General features: G+C 37.8%; 1 protein-coding gene across 3 annotated transcripts; it reads right to left on the bottom strand.

Annotated features, from left to right (window-relative positions):
* Positions 1-459: 459 nt before the first annotated feature.
* Positions 460-16,441, bottom strand: LOC123624401 (zinc finger protein 30 homolog). 3 transcript variants are annotated; one of them, XM_045532159.1, is made up of 5 exons: positions 16,219-16,441; positions 12,113-12,198; positions 9,563-9,689; positions 8,475-8,573; positions 460-3,095 (listed from the first exon to the last, which is right to left on the bottom strand). In XM_045532159.1, the coding sequence occupies exons 2-5, from the start codon at positions 12,119-12,121 to the stop codon at positions 1,726-1,728; spliced, it is 1,605 nt and encodes a 534-aa protein (XP_045388115.1). In that variant the 5' UTR covers positions 12,122-12,198; positions 16,219-16,441; the 3' UTR covers positions 460-1,725. The 3 variants fall into 3 exon arrangements, with proteins under 3 accessions (XP_045388115.1, XP_045388116.1, XP_045388117.1); XM_045532160.1 differs by lacking the exon at positions 16,219-16,441 and adding an exon at positions 13,420-13,752; XM_045532161.1 differs by lacking the exon at positions 16,219-16,441 and having other exon boundaries at positions 8,475-8,570; positions 12,113-12,960.
* Positions 16,442-22,242: the final 5,801 nt, after the last annotated feature.

Raw genomic sequence — 22,242 nt, 5'->3', positions numbered from 1 at the left:
ACCTTGGGAGGCCAAAGCAGGAGAATCACTTGAGGCCAGGAGTTCAAGACCACCCTGAGCAACACCAAGACCCCATCCCTACAAAAAACAAAAAAAAAATTAGCCAGGCATGGTGGCATATGCCTGTAGTCCCAGCTACTTGGGAGGGAGCCTGAGGCAATAGGATCACTGGGGCCCAGGAGTTTGAGGTTGCAGTGAGCTATGTTGACACCACTGCACTCTAGCCCAGGTGACAGAGCAAGACCCTGTCTCAAAAAAAAAAGAAGTGAACTAGATAATATAGTCTGGACCCTCAATCTTAACTTCCTGAATACACTATAGTGTATTTAATATCCCAATGTGTAGAGCCTTTGGTAACATTCACAAATTTTGAAATGTAGATATTTAAAAAAAATCATTCACTTCAAACTGGTTACAATTTCATAGTTAATTTTATGTTTAAAAGAACATTATGGAAATTTTCAAATACACAGAAGTAGAGAGAACAGCAAAAACAAATAAAAGCCATATATCCAAGACTTGTCTTACCATCATTTTGCCAAACTTAAGTTATCCATCCTCACTTTTCTTTTGCATAAGCAAAAGGAGATTCCAGACATTGTATCATCTAATGCGTATAAACTTCAGAATTTATCTGTTAACAAATAGACTGTTACATAAACACAACGCTATTATCACTCCTGACCAAGTCTCTTAATATTATCTAACACTGTCATTATTCCCATTTTTCCAATTGTTGTAAAAATGTCTTTCCTTTACGTGTTTGTTCAACTCAGGATCTAAATAAAAACCACTCTTTCATTGCATTTGATTGATGTCTCTTAAGTCTCTTTCAGTGTCTAAGAGTTCCACCTCCTTATTTTAAATGCCATCTTATTGGTTGAGAAATAATGTCATTCCTCCTGTAGAATTACCCACATTTTAGATTTAATTGTTTCTTGTTATGTCATGTAATTTGTCCTTGAACTTTCTCTAAACTGGGAGTTAGATCTTGATGATTAAATTCAGGTTCAATCTTTTTGGCAAGATGTGTATATCTTATAGTATCATATTAGGAGGCACATAATGTTTTACTATCCTACTATTTGTAAGATTAAGACTGATCAGTGGGTTCAGATGTTGTCAGACTCATCTATTCACTGTAAAGTTCATGTTAACCTTTCACCTAATGGTTTTAACCTCTACTGAAAATCATGCCTAGATCCATTATTTCATTATATGTTATAAAATAGTTTTCTAATGCAATTTTCTATTGCTATAATTCTTTCTACATTGTTTAGCTGGAATTCTCTAATAAAGAACTTTACCTCAACTTCTGGTTGTCCTGAAATACAGTACATACAGGAAATGCAGGCTAAATGACTTTTCTTTCCTTTTATTTATCAATTTTCAGAATGGGTTCATGTCCTGGCAACCTCCATACATTAATACACAGATGGAAGAATATAGAGATGATAACAGCTAAGATCAAAAGCTTTTCCACATTCACTCCTTTAATAAAGTTCCTTTCCAGAAAGAATTTACTAAAGTTTAACACGGTTTGAATGGTGATGAAAGGCTACTACATGTTCATTAAATTAATATATTTTCCTTTAAATAAAACTTATTATGCTAAGTTAGTTGTGAGCATGAAGAAAAAGGAATTCCTAAATTCAAAAAATTTCCTGTAGAATTTATTTTCTACTGCTCCTTAACACGAAATTCATGATGGAAGAGTACTTGTAATTATTCAGTTACATTATGAATTCGCTGATGGTAAGTAAGGTGTGAATGTTGTCTAAATGCCTTGTTACATTCCTTACACTTGTATGGTTTCTCACCAGAATGAATTCTCTGATGTTGAATAAGCGATGAATGAAGTCGAAATGCCTTTCCACATTCTTTACAGTCATAGGGTTTTTCACCAGTGTGAATACTCTGATGTTGAGTAAGCTGAGAGAGCAATCTAAAAGTCTTCTCACATTCCTTACATTTGTAGGGTTTCTCACCAAAATGAATACTCTGATGTTGAGTCAGTTGTGAGAACAGTCTAAAGGCCTTCCCACATTCCTTACATTCGTAAGGTTTCTCTCCAATATGAATACCCTGATGTGAAATAAGTTCTGAGTAACGACGAAAGAACTTCTGACACTCCTTACATTCATAAGGTTTCTCACCTGTATGAATTCTCTGATGGAGAGTTAGATGATAACCACGACTAAAGGTCTTCCCACATTCCTTACAGTCATAGGGCTTCTCACCAGTGTGAATTCTCTGATGGAGAGTAAGTTGCTGCCGCACTCTAAAGGCCTTGCCACACTCCTTACACTCGTAGGGTTTTTCACCAGTATGAAGTTTGTGATGTATTCGAAGGCCTGTACTACACAGAAAAGTCTGACCACATTCCTTACACTCATAGCACTTCTCAGCAATGTTCAGTCTCTGATGTCGAGTAAGGTGGGCATACTGTCTGAAGGCCTTCCCACATTCCTTACATTCGTAGGGTTTCTCACCAGTGTGAATCCTGTGATGGAGATTAAGTTGTCCTCGCACTCTAAAGGCCTTGCCACACTCCTTACATTCATACGGCTTCTCACCAATGTGAATTCTCTGATGTACTCGAAGGTCTGAACCACATGTAAAGATCTTTCCACATTTTTTACAGTCATAGAGTTTGTCAGAAGTATGAATTCTCTGATGTCGACTAAGGTGGGCACACTGTCTAAAGGCTTTTCCACATTCTTTACATTCATAAGGTCTCTCACCAGTATGAATTCTTTGATGGAAAGTAAGTTGTTGGCGTACTCTAAAAGCCTTTCCACATTCTCCACATTCATAGGGTTTCTCTCTATTATGACTTTTCTGATACAGAGTAAGAGATGTGAGTTTTCTGTAAATGGGCATTTTTTCAGAGGTGATTTTTGCCACTGGTCTGAAATACACTTCATGAGGACCTTCTTGTCCCTCAAAATTTTTGCACTCACAATCTTTTCTGAAAAGGGAGTCTTCAAGTCCACCGCTTTTCATTCTTTCCATTATCTCCCACTGAGATAAATTCATTTCATAAATATCCTTTTCTTTAAATAACTTTTTAGTGTCATTCTTGGATTCCAAATCTGAAAGAAAACAAGAAAAACTCATGATATTTTCCTATTCTAGATCAAACAAACTAAAAAAAAAAAAAAAAAAAAAAAACACCCAAAACCTTTATAATAGGAAAAAAACAACAGTAAATAAAGCTCAGTTGAAGTAAATGGGCTAAAAAAACTCTAAAATAGTCATGTAATTTGAAGTAAGTTAAAAAGAATAAAGAAAATGATGAATTAAGACCAGATTACTTGGGTGTAGATCAGTTTGAGAACCCCTGGTTAAACATTTTAATGTTTTCTCTTTTCAAATAGAATATAGTGCAAACACTTTACCATGAATAATATAGACTCTGTTTACCATAAGGTATCAACTCAAGCCACTATCGCCTTTGCTCTTTATGTCCCTATCAAACTTGCCTTCTTTCCACTCCTAGAACATGTCATAATATTTCCATTTCTTAGAGCTTTTCACTGGCTATTAAATCTCCCAGGAATCCTGACTTGGGTTTGCATGACTGGGCTCCTTTCATCTGTCAGGTATTATCTTAAAAATCAGAAAAACTATCCTTGATGACATCATCTAAATTATATCCTTTATATTTCCTTCCCAGTCACTTACTCCTTGTTTCTTAATATTTTTATCAATTTTGTCATTACACACTAATTTTCCCATTTATTATTCTCTTTATTTTCTTATCTTAAGCTCCCCCAAGGGTAGAAACAATTTTTCACTTACCAATGAATAACAAACCCATAATGCACAGTAAATGTGAATTATCAAATCCCTATAATCAATGAACAATTATTGAATATGTTGTCCTGCCTCCAGTCTTACACCTTACTACACTGATTAAATATTATCTTCATTTCCTATAGAGATGGGAAACAAGCACATCTAAGATATCTCACAGTAAAATACATAAATGAAAAGGGGTGATTTCTTTACACTTGACCATGCTTCCATGCCTCTCCACTCACACTTGCCGGTATCTCCACTGCAGTTCAATTCCTACTTCCCATAGTCATGAGTGAACTTTGTCCCCCTTTCACAACCAAGGTAATGAGAGAATCTACTTATTTATCTTCACTTGAGTTTATATAACTATATACATCTATATTACAAACACTCAATCTGTTTTGTTCCTTTATACACTCCCCCAAATCATCCCTGAAGTCCTCATAGCCAATGCCATTTGTGTACTTTCTAGAGAGCAGTTTAGTGATTTTTCAGGCATAAAAACAGGTTTATGAAATAGTAAAAGGCAAGAAGAATGATGAGCAAAGAGATCTTTTTCTCACATGTGTAATCTTCTCAAGATTTTTTTCAGTGAGGGTTTAATACTTTTTAAAAAGAAAAGGTATTTTTAAAAATCTGTAATACAGAGCCAGGCAATGGTAGCTCATGCCTGTAATTCCAGAGCTTTGGGAGGCTAAAACAGGAAGATCACTTGAGACCAGGAGTTTGAGACCAGCCTGAGCAAAATAATGAACTACTATTTCTACAAAAAAAAAAAAAAAAAACCAAGAAAAATTAGCCAGGTGTGATGGCATCCACCTGTAGTCCCAGCTACTTGGGAGGCTGAGGCAGGGGGAATCACTTGAGTCCAGGAGTTTAAGGGTGCAGTAAGCTATGATTGTGCCACTGAGCTCCAGCCTGGGTGACAGGTCAAGACCCTGTCTCTAAAAAAGATTTTTAAATAAAAATAAAAACATGTATAATACAGCAAAATTATCTGTAACATCCCCAAATTAGAAAGAATCCAGGTGTTCATCAACAGAATGGCTAAATAAAGTAAGACATATTATAATACAACACAATACTGTATAGCAATGAGAATGATCTACAATCATACGCAACAAGGATCAATCTCACAAACATAGTGGTGAGTAAACAAAGTTAGACATAAAAGAATAAATACTGTATAACTCCATTTTTATAAAGTTTACAAATGATAAAAATGAACTCCTATGGTGGTGTTAAAAGTCAGGATAGCGGTTAACCTTGGTGGGGAGGAATGACTGAAAGGAGTTAGGAGAGGGCCTCTACTATCTTCGTAAAGCTCTGTTTCTGAGTCTGTGTTCTGATTAGATGGGTGTGGTAATTTTGTGAAAATTCACTGAGCTGCACACTAATGATCTCTGTATTTTTTGCATGCATCTTTATATTTCAGTAAGTTTACTTTTTAAGAGTATATACCAAAAAGACATTAAAAGGCAATAATAATTTAAACAGTGTAGATAAAATGTAAGCAGGGACAGGTAAATGAATAGATAGAAAATATTGCTATGAAATGTGTGTGTGTTTCTTTCTTTCTGTCTCCCCACCCAAGAAAGCAATTCAAAACTATGGCAATTTTCTAGAAATTTTGGGACAAAGTCAATTTAGTAATTGTCAATTTTAGTCAATTTGTCAATAAGACAAATAAGATAAATGATATGTACAAAATGACTATAATTAGCAGTTATAAAGGTATGATAAAGATTAAGAGATAAGGTGGTAATTTCAAAGGATTTACCTACAAATTGAAAATTAAAAACCAGTATTCTAAAAGGAAAGTCATGGTAAAAATTCAAAATAAAAGGCCAAAACATTTGTAAAAAACTGACAAAGTGTTAATGTTCACAGCATCAAAGCCCATACAAATTGGCATAAGAAACATTAAACAATGGAAAAAGTAATGGAATAAAAGAAACGAGCACAATGCACAGAATAAATATAAGCATAAACAAACTTAGGACAAAATGTCCATATTCACTAATAAACAAACATATTAGGACAAGTTATAAAATTCATCCTGTAAAATGTGAAGGTTTTCATTAAAAAAAAAAAACATTCCCAGTGTTGATATAGTGAACTTGAGATTGTTATATGTGACTCCCTACTTAAGTGACAAGCCAGATTATGACAGTGGCATTTTGAACATTCTCAAGTAGGAGGCTGCTCGACAGTATAAATAGCTGAGCTGTATGCTACCAAAGGGTCATCTGTGTTTGCTTCCAAATTTGTCTCTGCCAGTTCTTATTCCTGCAACTAACTAAAATTGTTAATGTTTAAAGACAATCATTTCTATGAAAACTAAGTTAAATGTTATGGAAGTATTGGCCATAAATGCACATTGCACTGTTGTCAAAGTAGACAAGGGTGAAAAAATAGTAAAGTACTGATGGGAAACATAAAAATTCAGGAAGGATTCTGAACTCAGATCGCTTCACAAGTATCTTTACATTCTTGTTCTTCTTCAAAGAAACTGAAATTGGGAGGAATAACCTGTGAATTATACGTACTGTAATCAGGACAGAATAGGCTAGACCTATACTGAAACAAAAGGCAGAGCCAAACATCAAAAGACTGGCCTACGGTAGAAAATTTCAACATTCTAACTTTTAAGACATGTATGTAAAATATTTAACTGTTTAAAATTAACAAACCAAATACTAGTTTTGATTCTATTGAATCAAAAGGCTTTATTCCAATAAACATTGTTAATGCAAAAACAAAATATTAGCCAATCTTAGATCACTGTAAAAGGAGAAGTGTTATTTCCATTTGCAGGCATAAGCTTTTATTAAAAAGAAAATAAGGAGCAAATTATCTTGTCATAAAACTGGCCCCCTGTGGTATGCTGTTTCCTGAGGTACAATGTCTTTAATCACCTATTTTTTACTTACAGAAGATAACATGGGATATAGAATATTTATGACCAAGGCAATTCTAATTACATTGACACCAGGGTTAGTGTATCAAAAGATCTGAAAATGTTAAAACCCTATGATCACAAAATTATACTTCTGAAAACCAATACTGAATAATCCTCATGTTCTGATGATAATCTTACTGCCCATTTCACCAAGGAATCAGAAACAATTGAAAGAAAAATATGTATTTTCCCTTTCACCACACTATTCAATCAACCTACATCTATCTGTATCCTTATCGTATGCATGCTTTTTCTTCATAAATTGGTTCCACTCCTTCCCATCTACTGAAGGTCATTACTTATAAAATTATCCTCTCTCTACACTTCATTAATTTTTCTTTCTTTGAAATCATTCCCTTAAGCCTAGAAACGTGTTCTAATACCTCAATCTGAAAATACATTCCCTGCACTCTATGGGTCTGCTTCCCTTTTTCTGTGAGACACAGTCACCCCCTGTTGCCCCAGATAGAATGCAGTGGCATCATCATAGCTCACTGCAACCTCAAACTCCTAGGCTCAAGTGATCCTCCTGCCTCAGCCTCCTGAGTAGCTGGGACTATGGGCACATGCCACCATGCTCTGCTAATTTTTCTATTTTTAGTAGACACTGGGTCTTGCTTTGGCTCAGGCTGGTCTCAAACTCCTGAGCTCAACCAATACTCCTGCCTCAGCCTCCCAGAGTGCTAGGATTACAGGAGTGAGCCACGGCGCCCGGCTTGCTTCCCTTTTATGGCAAAATTCATCCAAAGAATTGTTTAAACTTATTTTCACCATTGCCTCACCTCCCATTTTTTCTCTTCTCTCAAATGGTCCCATCTTTCACCAACTGGAGCCTCTTCAAATTGGCTACTCTTCCCTGACCACCCTATCTAAAATTACCCCATTCATTCATTGTAATTCTCCATATTCTCACCTTAGTCACATTTCTTCATAACACTGAATCACTTCAGGATATTTAGGAATCCATTTGTTTGTTTACTTGTTTGTTTTTTTTTTTTTTTTTTGAGACAGAGTCTCACTTTGTTACCCGGGCTAGAGTGAGTGCCGTGGCATCAGCCTAGCTCACAGCAACCTCAAACTCCTGGGCTTAAGCGATCCTACTGCCTCAGCCTCCCGAGTAGCTGGGACTACAGGCATGAGCCACCATGCCCGGCTAATTTTTTTGTATATATATTTTTAGTTGGCCAGATAATTTCTTTCTATTTTTAGTAGAGACGAGGTCTCACTCTTGCTCAGGCTGGTCTCGAACTCCTGACCTCGAGCGATCCACTCGCCTCGGCCTCCCAGAGCTAGGATTACAGGCGTGAGCCACCGCGCCCGGCCTGTTTACTTGTTTGTTTACTGTATGGCTCCCCTATTACAATTTAAACTCCATGAGAAGAGGGAAATGAAGAAATATATACATAAAAGTCAAAATATAAAAGATTACCTAGAAGGGCATTAGATCCCAAATACCGGTAAAATGGTTATCACTAGGGAAGAAATCTTTCCCCTATTGAAATTGGAGGGAAATGTGAAAGAGAAGAAACAAGCAGTAAGTGGAAGTATAGATGAAAGATCTTTGGTGGCTCATGCTGACAAGATCAAAATTTTCTTCCCAAGCTTCAGGTCTCTTCTTCATAATCAACACCTAAGGAGTGCGCTTCCTCCCCAGCCAGCAGGCCTGTGCCATGCCATGATGGCTTGCCTCTGCCGGCCCAGCACTTACCTAGGCTCCATCTTCTTTGCTCATCCCTCACAACCATCCAGGGCTCTTTCCCTTGTTCCAATAGAGTAATCACATCTGGCTTAGAAATGGAACAGCCTGCTTGAAAGAAAATAATAGAACAAAATAAAGAAACAGTTTATTTGATCAAGCCTTCAGAATACAGACGATTATCAGGACTGAAAAATATTCACATTAGCATTACTTCAGGATTGCAAGGAAACACAAGAACAGAGAGGTAGGAACATGGTCTTATTTTAATTTGAACTCATATAGGATCTGTCTCTTGAGGGGAAGTAATAATTGAGAACACCGGTTTCAAATCCTAGCTCTGTCACCTATATCCCTAGAACAAATAATTTAATCTCTCTGTGCCTCAGTTTCCTCAGTTGTAAAAAGGGGATAACAGTAATGTGTACACACAGGGATGTTGTGAGGTTTAATATAAATAAAGTGTTTAGATAAGTGCCTAGTACATGTTAAGCATTACACATGTTTATCAGGTACTATTTTTGCTATTATTTTGCTAACAGGAAAATAATAAGTTTCTTGCCAGGATATTCACTCAATGTTAAATGGGTGAATGTTCACATATTTTAAACTTTTAATCACAAAACAGTTAAAAGATAATGTGTGTCCTGTAGGAAACTGAATATGTCCACTTGAGTTTTAGCGAACTGTTGATTCAACCCAGCAACATATACATTGTTTAGCTCTTTTACTAGGTATATAGAACCAGACACCTCCATCTTCCTATTCTCAATATAGGTGAGTCCACAAATAATACGGACCATCTATAGCCATATAAAACCAGATTTCTTTCACAATGGTTTTGCTATGAGTGTCTAAGAATTTATATCCAGCTATTATTAAAGAGAGGTAATAACAAAAAAGACAAAAAAACAACAGAAAAGACAAAGAAAGATGTAAAGGTCATTGAATTATTGGGGAAGATGAAAGTGCTTAAGTATTGAGGAAGATGATGGTGCCTATTGCCAAACTACAAAGCAGATATTCAGCTAGTTTTTAGAAAGACAGCCCAGAAATATAGACTTATGAATTTCTAAATCATTTGACACAGATAAGCTTACCCAATGACACCAAGTTGCTATAGTTCTCTAATATCACATCTCTGTACAAATTCCTCTGATACGAGTTCAGGCATTCCCACTCTTCCTGAGAAAAATCTACAGCCACATCTCTGAACATCACCAAATCCTGAAATGATAAACCCATGTATTATTTATAAGAGTAAACAAAATATTTTGAAGACGGAAGAAGGATCTCAATGATACATGTTCATTTCATATATCAAATGAATAGTCTGGAGCTGGAAGCCTGTGATGTGGGTAGGTCGCAGTAAAGAAATGAGACTGAAGCAGAGTATCTACATGTTCTTAAAGATTTCTACCAACGCAGACCAGGGGTTGGCAATTGTTTTATTTAAAGGGCTAATATTTTAGACTTTGCATGCCACACATGGTCTCTGTTGCATATTCTTCTTTCTTTAACAATTCATCCAAAATGTAATTAGTTCGCAGGCTGTACCAAAACAGGCCACAGCCTGAATTTGGCTCAAGGGCCAAATTTGTAGTATTTGTAGTTTGCCCGTCACTGCTATAGTCAAAACTTCCTGTGTTATGGCATAACTAATTTTATATATTTCCAGACATGTTCAGGTAATTATCAGAGTTTCCCAATTAACTGAAATAGGTTCATTAGAACACTGCTTGCATGGGCGTTGTGGCTCATGCCTATGGTCCTAGCACTTTGGGAGGCTGAGGCCAGAGTATGGCTTGAGGCCAGGAGTTGGAGTCCAGCCTGGGCAACATAGCAAGACCCCATCTCTACAAAAAAAATTTTTTTAAAAAAGAACACTTCTTGCAAACGGCCTAAAAAATTCTCGATAAGGCTGGGCACGGTGGCTCACGCCTGTAATCCTAGCACTCTGGGAGGCCGAGGCGGGTGGATCGCTCAAGGTCAGGAGTTCGAGACCAGCCTGAGCAAGAGTGAGACCCCGTCTCTACTAAAAAAATAGAAAGAAATTATCTGGCCAACTAAAATATATATAGAAAAAAATTAGCTGGGCATGGTGGCACATGCCTGTAGTCCCAGCTACCCGGGAGGCTGAGGCAGTAGGATCGCTTAAGCCCAGGAGTTTGAGGTTGCTGTGAGCTAGGCTGACGCCACGGCACTCACTCTAGCCTGGGCAACAAAGCGAGACTCAGTCTCAAAAAAAAAAAAAAAAAAATTCTCGATAAATGTGACTTACCTATCTTTTCTTTCTTTAAGGATTAAAAAAAAAAACTGATGGAATTTTTTCCCCAAAAATGAATTATAAATCTCTATTTTTAAAAAGTAGAGTTTGTACAAAATTAAAAAATTTATTCCAGATCTAACTTTATCATTATATTGTATCAATGGCATTTTTCCTTATAACAAATCCTTTATTGAATGTTTTAAATTTACACAATAAAGTAGTTCCCCTCGTATTCAAAGCTCCACTTTCCGATTAACGTCATTCAAAAAAATATTAAATGGAAAATTCCAGAAATAAACAATTATAAGTTTTCAACTGCATGCCATTCTGAGTGGTGTGTTGAAATCTCATACTGTCCACTCCACCGAACCCAGGATGTGAATCATCCCTTAGTTCAGAATATCCACTCTGTATATGCTACCTGCCCATTAGTCACTTAGTGGACATCACATCCAAAAAGCATAGTATATATAGGGTTGGATATTATTCAAGGTTTCAGGTATCCACTAGGGTGTTGGAACAGATCCCCCTTGGATAAGGGGGGAATACTGTATTGTATCTCAAGGATTTGTTACACTTAATAATGGTTACATTTAGGTATTTCTATACTTATAAATATATTAATTTACATTTAGAATTTATATTATACAAAATCTCTAAAGCTGCAAATTCCAATATGCTGGCTAAGCAACATCTGGTTATTAAGCAGTTGAATGGTGGCTAGTTCAAATTCAGATGTGTATAAGTGTAAAATATATATCAGACAGTGAAGACTTTAGAAACAAAAAATGTAAAATATCTCAATGATTTTTATATTGATTACACTCTGAAATCATAACATTTTAGCTATATCAGGTTAAATAAAACATTAAAATTAATTGCATCTGCTTCTTTTTACTTTTTAATGTCACTACTGAAATACTTAAGATTATGTGTGCACCTTGCATATTATTCTATACTTTTAAAATGTTACTACTAGAAAATTTTAAATTACATATGTAGCTTGCATTATAATTCTTTTGGACAGTGCTATTCTAAGATGTTCTCTGGTCCTAAGAATCTCAGATCAAATACTCTCCTCTAGGGACTTCATTTCTGCTCTGCCTCTGCTTTAGATAGAGATGAAGCACAGAAAAGATGCTGAATGATCTGGTCCATGTGCACATGGACATGGATGGAGAAGAGAGGGGCACATAGGAGGGGCCTGGACTGCCTGGTTCCAACTCTCACTAGGGTGAGAGAATTCACTAGAATTCCTATTCACTAGAATGGGAGAGATTAGGGAGCACCTCTTGGATGGAGCTCTGTTAGGAAGTTTCCGAATAACAAACGACAATGTTCACATAACCTAAATTTCAAATACAGAGAAACACCAACTTACATGAGCCATGATTTCAGGATTTCAAGAACTGATCAGTTTTCCTCAAGGTTCATTTACTGGAGAAGCAGGGTTGACAGAAGCCAGAGCTGGAGGAAGAATGGAAAGCCATGAGAACAGAATTGCCTCAGAGCTTCCAAGTTTTAAAAACCTATACTCCTTCTCCATTCCTATATGCAACCCCCCTCCCTGACACACAGACAAGTTATGATAGGTAAGAGGTAGTTTACACAAGTATATGTCCTTCCCCAAAACCACAGAGAAATCAGCTGTACAAGGAATAGACACAAAGCAGAGACTTTCCTGTGTCCAGGCTCATGCCCAGACATTTCAGCAGGAGCGTCCAGTTAGTACCATCCCCTACCCCAGGCAGGTTGGTCTGGACCTGCGAGTGGGTTGTACAGACATATCCTGAGCAGATCTTCCTCCCTTCATTTGCACCTTTCCAGTTGAGAAGAGTGAATTTGTGAAACCTGAGCATGAATAATTCTTTAGAAAGTAGAAATAACCCATCAACTCATTAGACCCACTAGTAACTAAGGAGATGCATATTAAGGGAAATGGATTTGCAGATTTGAAAAATTTATGATATCTCATATTTACTAAGGTTTTGGGGAAACGGATACTCAATCGTATGATTTATAAAGACTGAAATGATGTGTGGATAGAAAGTGTTTATAATGGGACAAAAAAAATCTGAAAAGAACCTAAATACCCTTCAACAATGTTAAATAAATTCTCAGGCATTCACACAATGGAAAACTAAACACTCATTATAAATGAAGGTAAAATTCTTTTTTTTTTTTTTGAGACAGAGTCTCACTCTGTTGCCCGGCCTAGAGTGCCATGGCGTCAGCCTTGCTCACAGCAACCTCAGACTCCTGGGCTCAAGCAATCCTCCTGCCTCAGCCTCCCAAGTAGCTGGGACTACAGGCATGCGCCACCATGCCCGGCTAATTTTTCCATATATATTTTTAGCTGTCTGTATAATTTCTTTCTATTTTTAGTAGAGACGGGGTCTCGCTCTTGTTCAGGCTGGTCTCGAACTCCTGAGCTCAAACGATCCGCCCGCCTTGGCCTCCCAGAGGGCTAGGATTACAGGCGTGAGCCACTGCGCCCGGCCGAAGGTAAAATTCTTATTTGACATCATGGAAAGATGGTTATTACATATTGTTCGGGGAGGAAGGCAGATTAAAAAATATTATTGCAATGTGATTACCTTTTGGCAGGAAAGCTACATATGCATGCATACATGTATATGCATGTGCATAAAATAATCTGTAAACTGGAATAAAATTGTATTGTGTTACCTCTACTTGATGTTCTTATCCCAGGTGATCTTTATTTTGTTCTTCTCTGGAGTCTCTTAATTTTTTAATTAAAAATTTAAAAATCTGTATCACTTACACCTGGACATAAATTAAATATAGCTATGCAAGGAATATTACAAAAAGCCCTAACAGTTCCATCGCTGCTACTCTGCTCCCATCTTCCAAATCCAAAGGCAACAATTTTCACTTCTTTTAACTGCTCCTTTGGTATCAAAATTGGAAAGTTTTGAATATTTCTGCCCAACAAGTGATTTCTTAAATAATTTACATTTAAATAACATGCAAATATTGCTACTTCTGATTTTTCAGTTTTAATCATTATCTATTCAGCCCCTACTATGGAAGGTATAGTTTTAGCTCTCTTTAACCCACCCACCTCCCACCCCACATATACATGGTTGCAGATCCCTTGTCCTTTCAATATGGTTTTATTCTATTTCAGGGTAAATGAATATTTAAAAGAATTTTTAAAATAAATATTGAGTTTATATTATTGTAAACACCATTACCAACTGAGCTATGTAGTATACTCAGATTATTTTGCCTTCCTTGCATAAGTCTTTTTCTTCTCTGAGATTAAATCTTGTTTTTTGTAAGCTTAGTTTTCTAGGAAATTATCATTAATTCATCCCAAAATCACTCAGTTGAAAGATGAAGCTCCTGGCATAAAACAGCAGAGCTATTTTCATACTCTAAGAATCAAAAATAATTCTTTAGAAAAGCAGCCAAATACTTCAAATACTTGCACCCCACCTGGCAAAAGCCAATGCCACATTCCTAAATCTCTGAAATTCACATGACCTTGAGGTGAAAAATTGGTCAAGTCATAGGAGCCAGAAAGCCTCTTGAAGAAATTGGAAAGTTTTGAATATTTCTGCCCAATAAGTGATTTCTTTCTTTCTTTCTTTCTTTTTTGAGACAGAGTCTCACTCTGTTGCCCGGGCTAGAGTGCAACTTGCTGCTTAATAATTTGAGCTTACCCCTCCTTGGCTCCAGTGAATAATCAATTATTAAATACTTACATGAACTGTTGCAAAATATCTTACAAACTTTCATCATACCATTCAAGATTCACATGTAACAACAATTTCTCAAAGATTCCTATTCACAATAATTACTCAATATTACATTATATACTTTTTTCCTATAACTATAAACATAACTTTTATTATTGCATAACATTCCATCGCATTTCCATATTGCTGGTACTAAGTTTGTAAAAGAATATCCCCAACATCATTCCCAGTTATTTCAGACTTTGATTCTAGAGCAGTGAGAATCAATTTTGTTGGAGCTCATACAACTTTGATAATATCACAAAATGATAAAATACCCATCAAAAATTAACAATTTACAAATATATATAATTCTGTATATAATCTTAAGAAACTTTTGTTGTCCTGAAAGCCCATAAACAGAATCCAAAACCTTATTAGTAATCCCTGTTTTGGGCGACTTGAGCAACTTTTCCTGCTTGCAGCATCCATCATGATTACCTTCACATCTCATTGCCCTTAGGAATACAGAAAGCTGATAGGAAATGACTAAGTATTATCACTTAATAGCAACAGCTAGTATTAATTAAGGACTCACTATGTGCCAGCCTTCTCTGGCCCAGAAATTAATTCATGTTATCTCTACAAAACAACTCCATGAAGCATACACTATTACAACACTGACTACACATGAGAAAACTGCAGCACAGAGAGACTGCCCAAACTCATTCAGATTTAAGCGGCAGTCAGGATTCAAATATTCATAATCTACGTTCAAAATTCTTAACCACTACACTACCCTACAGCTCTCTCAGTCTAGCCAAAGATACACCCAATACAAACTCATGCTGCCCAACCTCAAACCTCATCTGGCTGGTACCAAAAATTTCTATTCATGAATTGCCCCGGAAAAAAAAAAAATCCCCACTCCTACTCCAAAATCATTAAAAATATCTAAACCCTAAACTAAACTACTCTTTAACGAATCACTGTTAAAAACAAAGCATGAACATTAACCTCTAGCAGGAGTATTTCCATATCATCAAAAACCTTAGAAAAACAAAGCTCACAGACCAATCGAATGGTTAACTAATGTTGTGTCTAACTGCAGAAATGCATGAAGTGGGCATTAGAAAAGGGAAACTATTAGGTCCCCAGCCTTTAACTAGGAAAGGAAATCCTAAGGCCCAAATCAATGAATAAATAGAACATTCTTAAGCAGGACTTTTAAAGGGAAGGAAATCAAATGCATTTCACAGAAACAAAACAACACGCACCCACAGGGAACCCGGCTTTTAGAATAGCAACAGGGGCCTTCTCTGGAAACCGGAAAAGCTGGGGAAGCAGACAGGGTTCATGACACCCCAGGCTTTTCTTGAGACAGTCAGAACCCACCCTCCCCGCTTCTCTGGCCCAGCTAACTGCCGCCTGCATTCATGCACAAATGGAAAAATGAGGGAGATGGGAGAAGGGCCGCAGTCACCCATGTCTGGGGTTCGCAGCTCTGGGTAGGCTGCAGTTCGACACCCGGGCCGCCCACCCGCCGGGGTCGCCCGCTGCGTCGTCCTCGGAACTGTCCAGCGTGTCCTCCCAGCACCCAGAGACCCGCCCCGAATCTAGGTCCCGGGGTTTTGCAAGGGACCTGCATTCTGGGGCTCCACCTCCGACTTCCCTCTCGGGCCTTTACGGCCGAACCTAGGTGGCTGAAGCGAGGACGGAGTTGCTCGGGGCCTCAGGGTCTCTCACTGCACGATAGGCCGAACCCACAAACCGGGCCCCGCACCGTTACGCCGCACGAGCCTCCAGGCCTCAGGACCGCAGAACCTCACTCCCGGGGAAAATGCAAGGCTGCTTCGGGTTTCAGGCACCTCTGCTCCACCTCCAGCTGGGTCTGCAGAGCCTGGCCCGTACCGTGCTCGTTTCCCCCAGGAGAGCAGCGGACGCACCCGAGCCTGCCTCACGGCGCTCAGACCTCACCCCACTCTGAGGACCCCTCCAGTCCACCAGATCCCTGCACCAGGATTCTGGGGAAGCGCCGAATTCGGTCGAGAGTGCGCATGCGCACCGGGGGCGGGGTCAAGTTCCCGGGCTGCTCGGGTCTCCGAGGGCGGGGCGCGTGGGGCCGGGTCCGGGCCCGGGAGGTCCAGCGGGAAAGCAGGACCCTGTAGGATCCGGGGTGTCTTGTGCCTCAGACCTTGTAAGGGTGACGCCGTGACTGACCCGTCTTGTTGAGAATAATCCGGGCCTGCTCCCCCGTGGGAACTGTAGTCCAAAATCAGAAAAGCCGTAAATTGCCGCTTGTTCCCTTTGGTTCTTGGCTCGGCGCCCGGCAGAAGCGACAAGCACCGCCCGACCCCTAGCGCCGCCACCTTGAAGCGTCTGGAAATTAGTTTGTGTCCGGAATGCGCAGGCGCGCGGGGGACCAGGGCAAACCCGGGGGCACTTCCACCAAGAGGGAGATTTATGGGGCCGCACCCGCGAAGGGGGTGGGGGACGTTTCAGGTGGCAGGGGGAGGTTGGCGCCAGGATCTTGAGTTAGGCTGTCCAAATCTTTAGGCCTGTAAGGATGACCCTGACGGTGATTGGGATGGAAGAAACCCCAGCGTCGCGAGCAGCGGGCCAAGGCGAGGCGCCTACGCCCCGTTTGGCTTTTGCTGGGTGACGGCTGTCGTGCCCAATTTGCCTGGACCGAGGTTGCGACCACAGACTTGAGTTGTGTTTTCATGCGTGGGGCTGTTTCCTGCGCGTGTATGATTCTTTAGGTGGGGGACTGGGATGGTACCATAGAGAAAGTGGCGCGATTATGCCTGACCCTGACACCGGGTGTAGGGGTCTCCGTTTGTGAAGTGCCTCAGACTGTGTGTATCTGTGAACATGGCTCTGCCCCATCGCGTGTTATTTCTGGAATGGTTTTGATATGGTTCTTGTTTCTGTGTTTGTGGGTCACTATGAAACTGAGTGTTGGAATTTTGATTATCCGCATCTGGCCATTAAGTGTGCCCTCAAGACTGTGGTGTTGTGGCACTTAAGCAGGTGACATAATTACAGGCTCAAAGAGCATTGAAAAGGGGTAAGATTATCGCTATTTCCAAGAAATGGTATTGTAAGAATGTATAATCAGAAAATTGAAATGAATAGGACTTCAGAGAGAGGGAGAGGTACTTTATTTTCTCCCAAAACTGCACTTAACGGTATTGCTCTGTGAATGAGTCGTTTACTCCTTCTCCTAGATGAAATCTTGGCCGAATTCAATGTCTTCAAGTAGTCTTAGATGGTAAACGTTTCTTTGAACACTTTTAGTTAAAAGATCAGTCTCATTTTAGTACTTAGAAATACCCTAAGTAATAAAATTTTTAGTAATTAAAATGTTCATTATAATAATACTTCATTTAAAGCAAAAATAAAAAACAAAAAACCTTTCTTCTTTCTCCTTGACCACTTCCAAAAATCTCAATTATTGGTTAAGTCAATGTATGATACTTATATGCTAATTACATAAGTATTCCCTTCCCTTTCCTCCCCTTCCCTTTTTTTAAGAGACAGGGTCTTGCTCTGTTGCCCCGGCTGGAGTGCAGTGGTGGGATCATAGCTAACTGTAACCTCGAACTTCTGGGCTCAGGCGATCCTCCTGCTTCAGCCTCCCAAGTAGCTAGAACTACAGGCATGTGCCATCACACTTGGCTAATGTTTTTATTTATTTGTAGAAACAGGGGTATCTCCATGTTGCCCAGGCTGGCCTCAAACTTCTGGGCTCAAGTGATCCTCCCGCCTTGGCCTCCCAAAATGCTGGGATTATAGGCATGAGCCGCTGCGCCTGGCCATGTATTTTATTTAAAAAGTAAAGCATTTCTTTTCATGTTGAAAGTAACTTATTGATTTTAAAATAGTATGAGGTAGGGATATACTTGACATAATTTCAGTCTTCTGAAATTTGATGAGTTGTTTTGTGGCCTAACATATAATCTATCTTGGATAATGTTCCACATGCACTTAAGAATGTGTACTTTGCTGCAGTTGGGTTGAATGTTCTGTATGTATCTCTTAGGTCCATTTGGTCTAAATTGTTGTTCAAGTCCACTGTCTCCCTATTGATTTTCTGTCTGGATGCCTACCCACTGTTGAAAGTGGTTACTGTATTGCAGTCTTGTCTCACTCTTCAGACCTATTAATGCTTCCTTTACATATTTGGGTGCTGATGTTAGAGGCATATATATTTAAAATTCTTACAGCCTCTTGATGAACTGACCCCTTTATTATTATATAGCGACCTCCTTTGTCTCTTTTTACAAGTTTTGCCTTACTTTGTCAGATATAAATATAGCCACTCTGGCTCTTTTTTGGTTACAATTTTCCTGTAAAATCTTTTTCCATCTCTTCAATCTCAGTCTATGTGTGGCCAGTCTATGTGTATCCTTAAGGCTAATGTGAGTGTCTCGTAAGAAGCACATTATTGAATTTTTTTAATCCAATCCAGTTACTCTGGGTCTTTTGGAGAATTTAATCCATTTAAAGTAATTACTGATAGATAGGAACTTATTACTAGCACTTCCTTAATTTTTTACTGTTTTGTACTTCTTTTGTTCCTTTCTTTCAAGTTGGCTCTCTTTCTTTGTGATTTGTTGTATTTTTGTAGTCGTATGCTAGGATTCCATTCTCTATCTTTTGTATATCTACTAGAGGTTTTTTTTCTTTGTGGCTACAGTGAGGCTTACATAAAACATCTAATAATCATACTATTCCAAATTAAGCTGGTAGTACCTTAACTTCAATCATATATACATATTGCACAGTTATACCTATCCCTCTCCATTTTATGCTATTGATGCCATATTTTACATCTATTTAAATCACATATCTGTTAACATATTTATAACTACAGTTCTAAATACATTTAGCTTTTCTTATAAGGCCAGACCCATGGTAATGAACTCCTTCCAATTTTGTTTTTCTTAGAATGTCTTCATTTCTGAAGCTCAGATTTTCCAGGGTATAGTATTCCTGGTTGAGAATATTATTCTTTTAACCATCTACCTAACATCATCCATTTCCTTTATCATATCCTTTATTACATAATAAACCAGTAAACATAAGTGTTTTCCTGAGTTCTGTGAACCATACTAGCAAATGATGCAACCAAAGGACAGGGTCAAAAAAACCTCCGATTTATAACCAGTCAGTAAAAAGCACACCTGACACCTGTACTTGTGAAAGTATCTGTGGTATTCTTGTGGGACTGAGCCCTTAGCCAATGGGATCTGACCCCAACTCTGGTTAGTGTCAGAATTGAACTGGATTATAAAACACTCAGTTGTTGTCCAGTGAGAACTGGACAATTGCTTGCAGTGGGAACAATCTACACACAATTGGTGTCAGAGATGAAGTACCAAGAGTGGTGTCAGTATAGAAGGAAAAACCATTTTTTTCTTATGCATCAGCATATTATAAGGATCATATACCATAACCAAGTAGAACTGATTCCTACAATGAAACAATGGGTAAACATTTGAAAATGTGACAGTGTAATACACCACATTAACAGAATGAAGGGGAAAAACAGTATGATCATCTCAACCGATGCAAAACCCCATTTGACAAAATTTTAAAAACATTCATGATTTTAAAATCACTCAACAAACTAGGAAGACAAGGAAACTAACTCAACATATTAAAAGTTTTATATGAAAAACCCAGTGAACAGCATATTCTATGATTAAAGACTGGAAGGGTTTCCTCCAAGATCAGGAAAAAAGGAAAAATGCCTGCTTCCACCACTTCCATGCAACATAGTACTGAAAGTACTAGCCAGAGAAATTTAACAAGAAAAAAAAAAAACGGCATGAATTGGAAATGAAGTAAAATTTTCTGCTTGCAATGATATGATCCAAAGTGAAGAAAACTCTAAAGATTCCACAAATAAGACAAAACTAGTACAACTAATGAACAAATTCAGAAAAGTAGCAGCATTGTCAACACACAAAATCAGTTGCATTTCTATACACTAACACTGAATAATAGAGAAAATGAGAAATAATTCCATTAGAAATACTTTCAAAACTAATGAAATACTTCAAAATTAACGTAACAGTTCAAAGACTTGTACAATAAAACTACAAATCATTTCTGAAAGAAAATTAGACATAAGCAAAGGCATACCATCTTCATGGATTGGAACACTCAATATTGTTAACATGTCAATAAAGCCTAAAACAATCTATAGGTTTAATGCAATCCTTATCAAAATTCCAATGATATTTGTTGTAGAAATAGAAAAACCTATCCTAATAGATCATGAGACTCCAAATAGCCAAAATAATCTTGAAAAACTAAACAAGCTGGAGGACTCACAGTTCCTAATTTCACAACTTCCTTGAAAATTAGAGTAATCAAAAAGTGTAATATTAAACCCGTACATGAATGGCCAAATGCTTATCATTAAGGGTGCCAAGACCATTAAATGGAAAAAACACAGTCTTTTTAATATAATAAATGGTGCCAGGAAAACTGACTACATGAAAAAGAGTGAAGTTAAATCCTTAACTAATGCCATATAGAAAATGGGTCTATGAACTAATTGTGAGAGCAAAACCTTCACAACATTGGATTTGGCAATGATTTCCAGGATATGACACCAAGGGCACAGGTAATATGAGAAAAAATAGACAAACTGGAATTCATGAAAAGTTTTTAAAAATTGTGTGCATCAAAAGATGCTATTGGTAGATTTAAAAGGCAACCCACAAAATGGGAGAAAATATTTGTAATCATGTATCTGAAAAGGTATTAAAAACCAGGATAAATAGATAACCTCTAAAATTCACCAAAAAACAAAAACACACATAATTCAAAAATGGGCAAATGTCAACAGATGTTTCTCCAAACACATATAAATGGCCAATAAGCACATGAAAAGATATTCAACATAACTAATAATTAGAGAAATGCAAATCAAATCCACAATGAGATACCACTTTACATCCATCAGAGTGGCTACTATCAAAAATAGATTTGCTGAGAATGTGGAGAAACTGGAACCCTGATGCACTGTTGGAGGGAATAAAGGTACAGCCACTGTGGAGAACAGTATGGCAATTCCCCATAAAATTAAAAATGGAATTGCCATTTGATCCAGAAATTTCACTTCAAAGACAATACTCTAAACAATAGAAAGCACAGTCTCAAAGAGGTATTTGTACAACCACGTTCATAGTAGCAATATTCACAATAGCTAAAGTGGAAGCATACCAAGTATCCATTGCTTGATGAATACATAAGCAAAATGAGGTATACAAAGCAATACTGTTCAGCCTTAAAAGGAAATTCTAACATAATGCTACATCATTGATGTTGAGGATATTATGCTAATTAGCCAATTATAAAATCAGAAATTTTGTATTATTCCACTTATATGAAGTATTTAGAGCAGGTAAAATCATACAGACAGTAGAATGGTGGTTGTCAGGAGCTGGGGGGAACACAGTTATTGTTTCAGATTTGCAAGGTGAAGAGTTCTGGAAACGATGGTGGTGCTGGTTACACAATACAAATGTACTTAATATCCTTGAACAGAACTTTAAAATGGTTAAGATACTAAATTTTATGTTATTAGTACTTCAAATAAATAAGAGAAAAAAGACAGCTCAAGCCATGTTCAAAAGACATGCTGTTGTAAACAAGTTGACAAACTCTGGAAGGATCAATCTAGTCAATATTGCAGCTTTTGTGTGCCACAGAATCTCTGTATTAAATACTCAACTCTGTTATAATAGCAAGAAAGAAGCCACAGGCAAAAAGTAGACAAATGAATATA

The sequence above is a fragment of the Lemur catta genome, chromosome 19, assembly GCF_020740605.2.
Source record: "Lemur catta isolate mLemCat1 chromosome 19, mLemCat1.pri, whole genome shotgun sequence".
In the NCBI taxonomy this organism is placed as follows: domain Eukaryota; kingdom Metazoa; phylum Chordata; class Mammalia; order Primates; family Lemuridae; genus Lemur; species Lemur catta.
Note: the sequence above shows the minus strand (reverse complement) of the source record. Positions and strands in the feature narration are given on the sequence as shown.

What these genes read in the sequence shown, in the direction of transcription:
- LOC123624401 (XM_045532159.1), bottom strand. An exon ending in TAGCAACTTGGTGTCATTGG is followed by an intron (nt 8,574 to 9,562) that starts GTAAGCTTATCT and finishes TTTTCTTTCAAG; the next exon opens with CAGGCTGTTCCATTTCTAAG. An exon ending in GCAAAGAAGATGGAGCCTAG is followed by an intron (nt 3,096 to 8,474) that starts GTAAGTGCTGGG and finishes GTTTTCTTTCAG; the next exon opens with ATTTGGAATCCAAGAATGAC.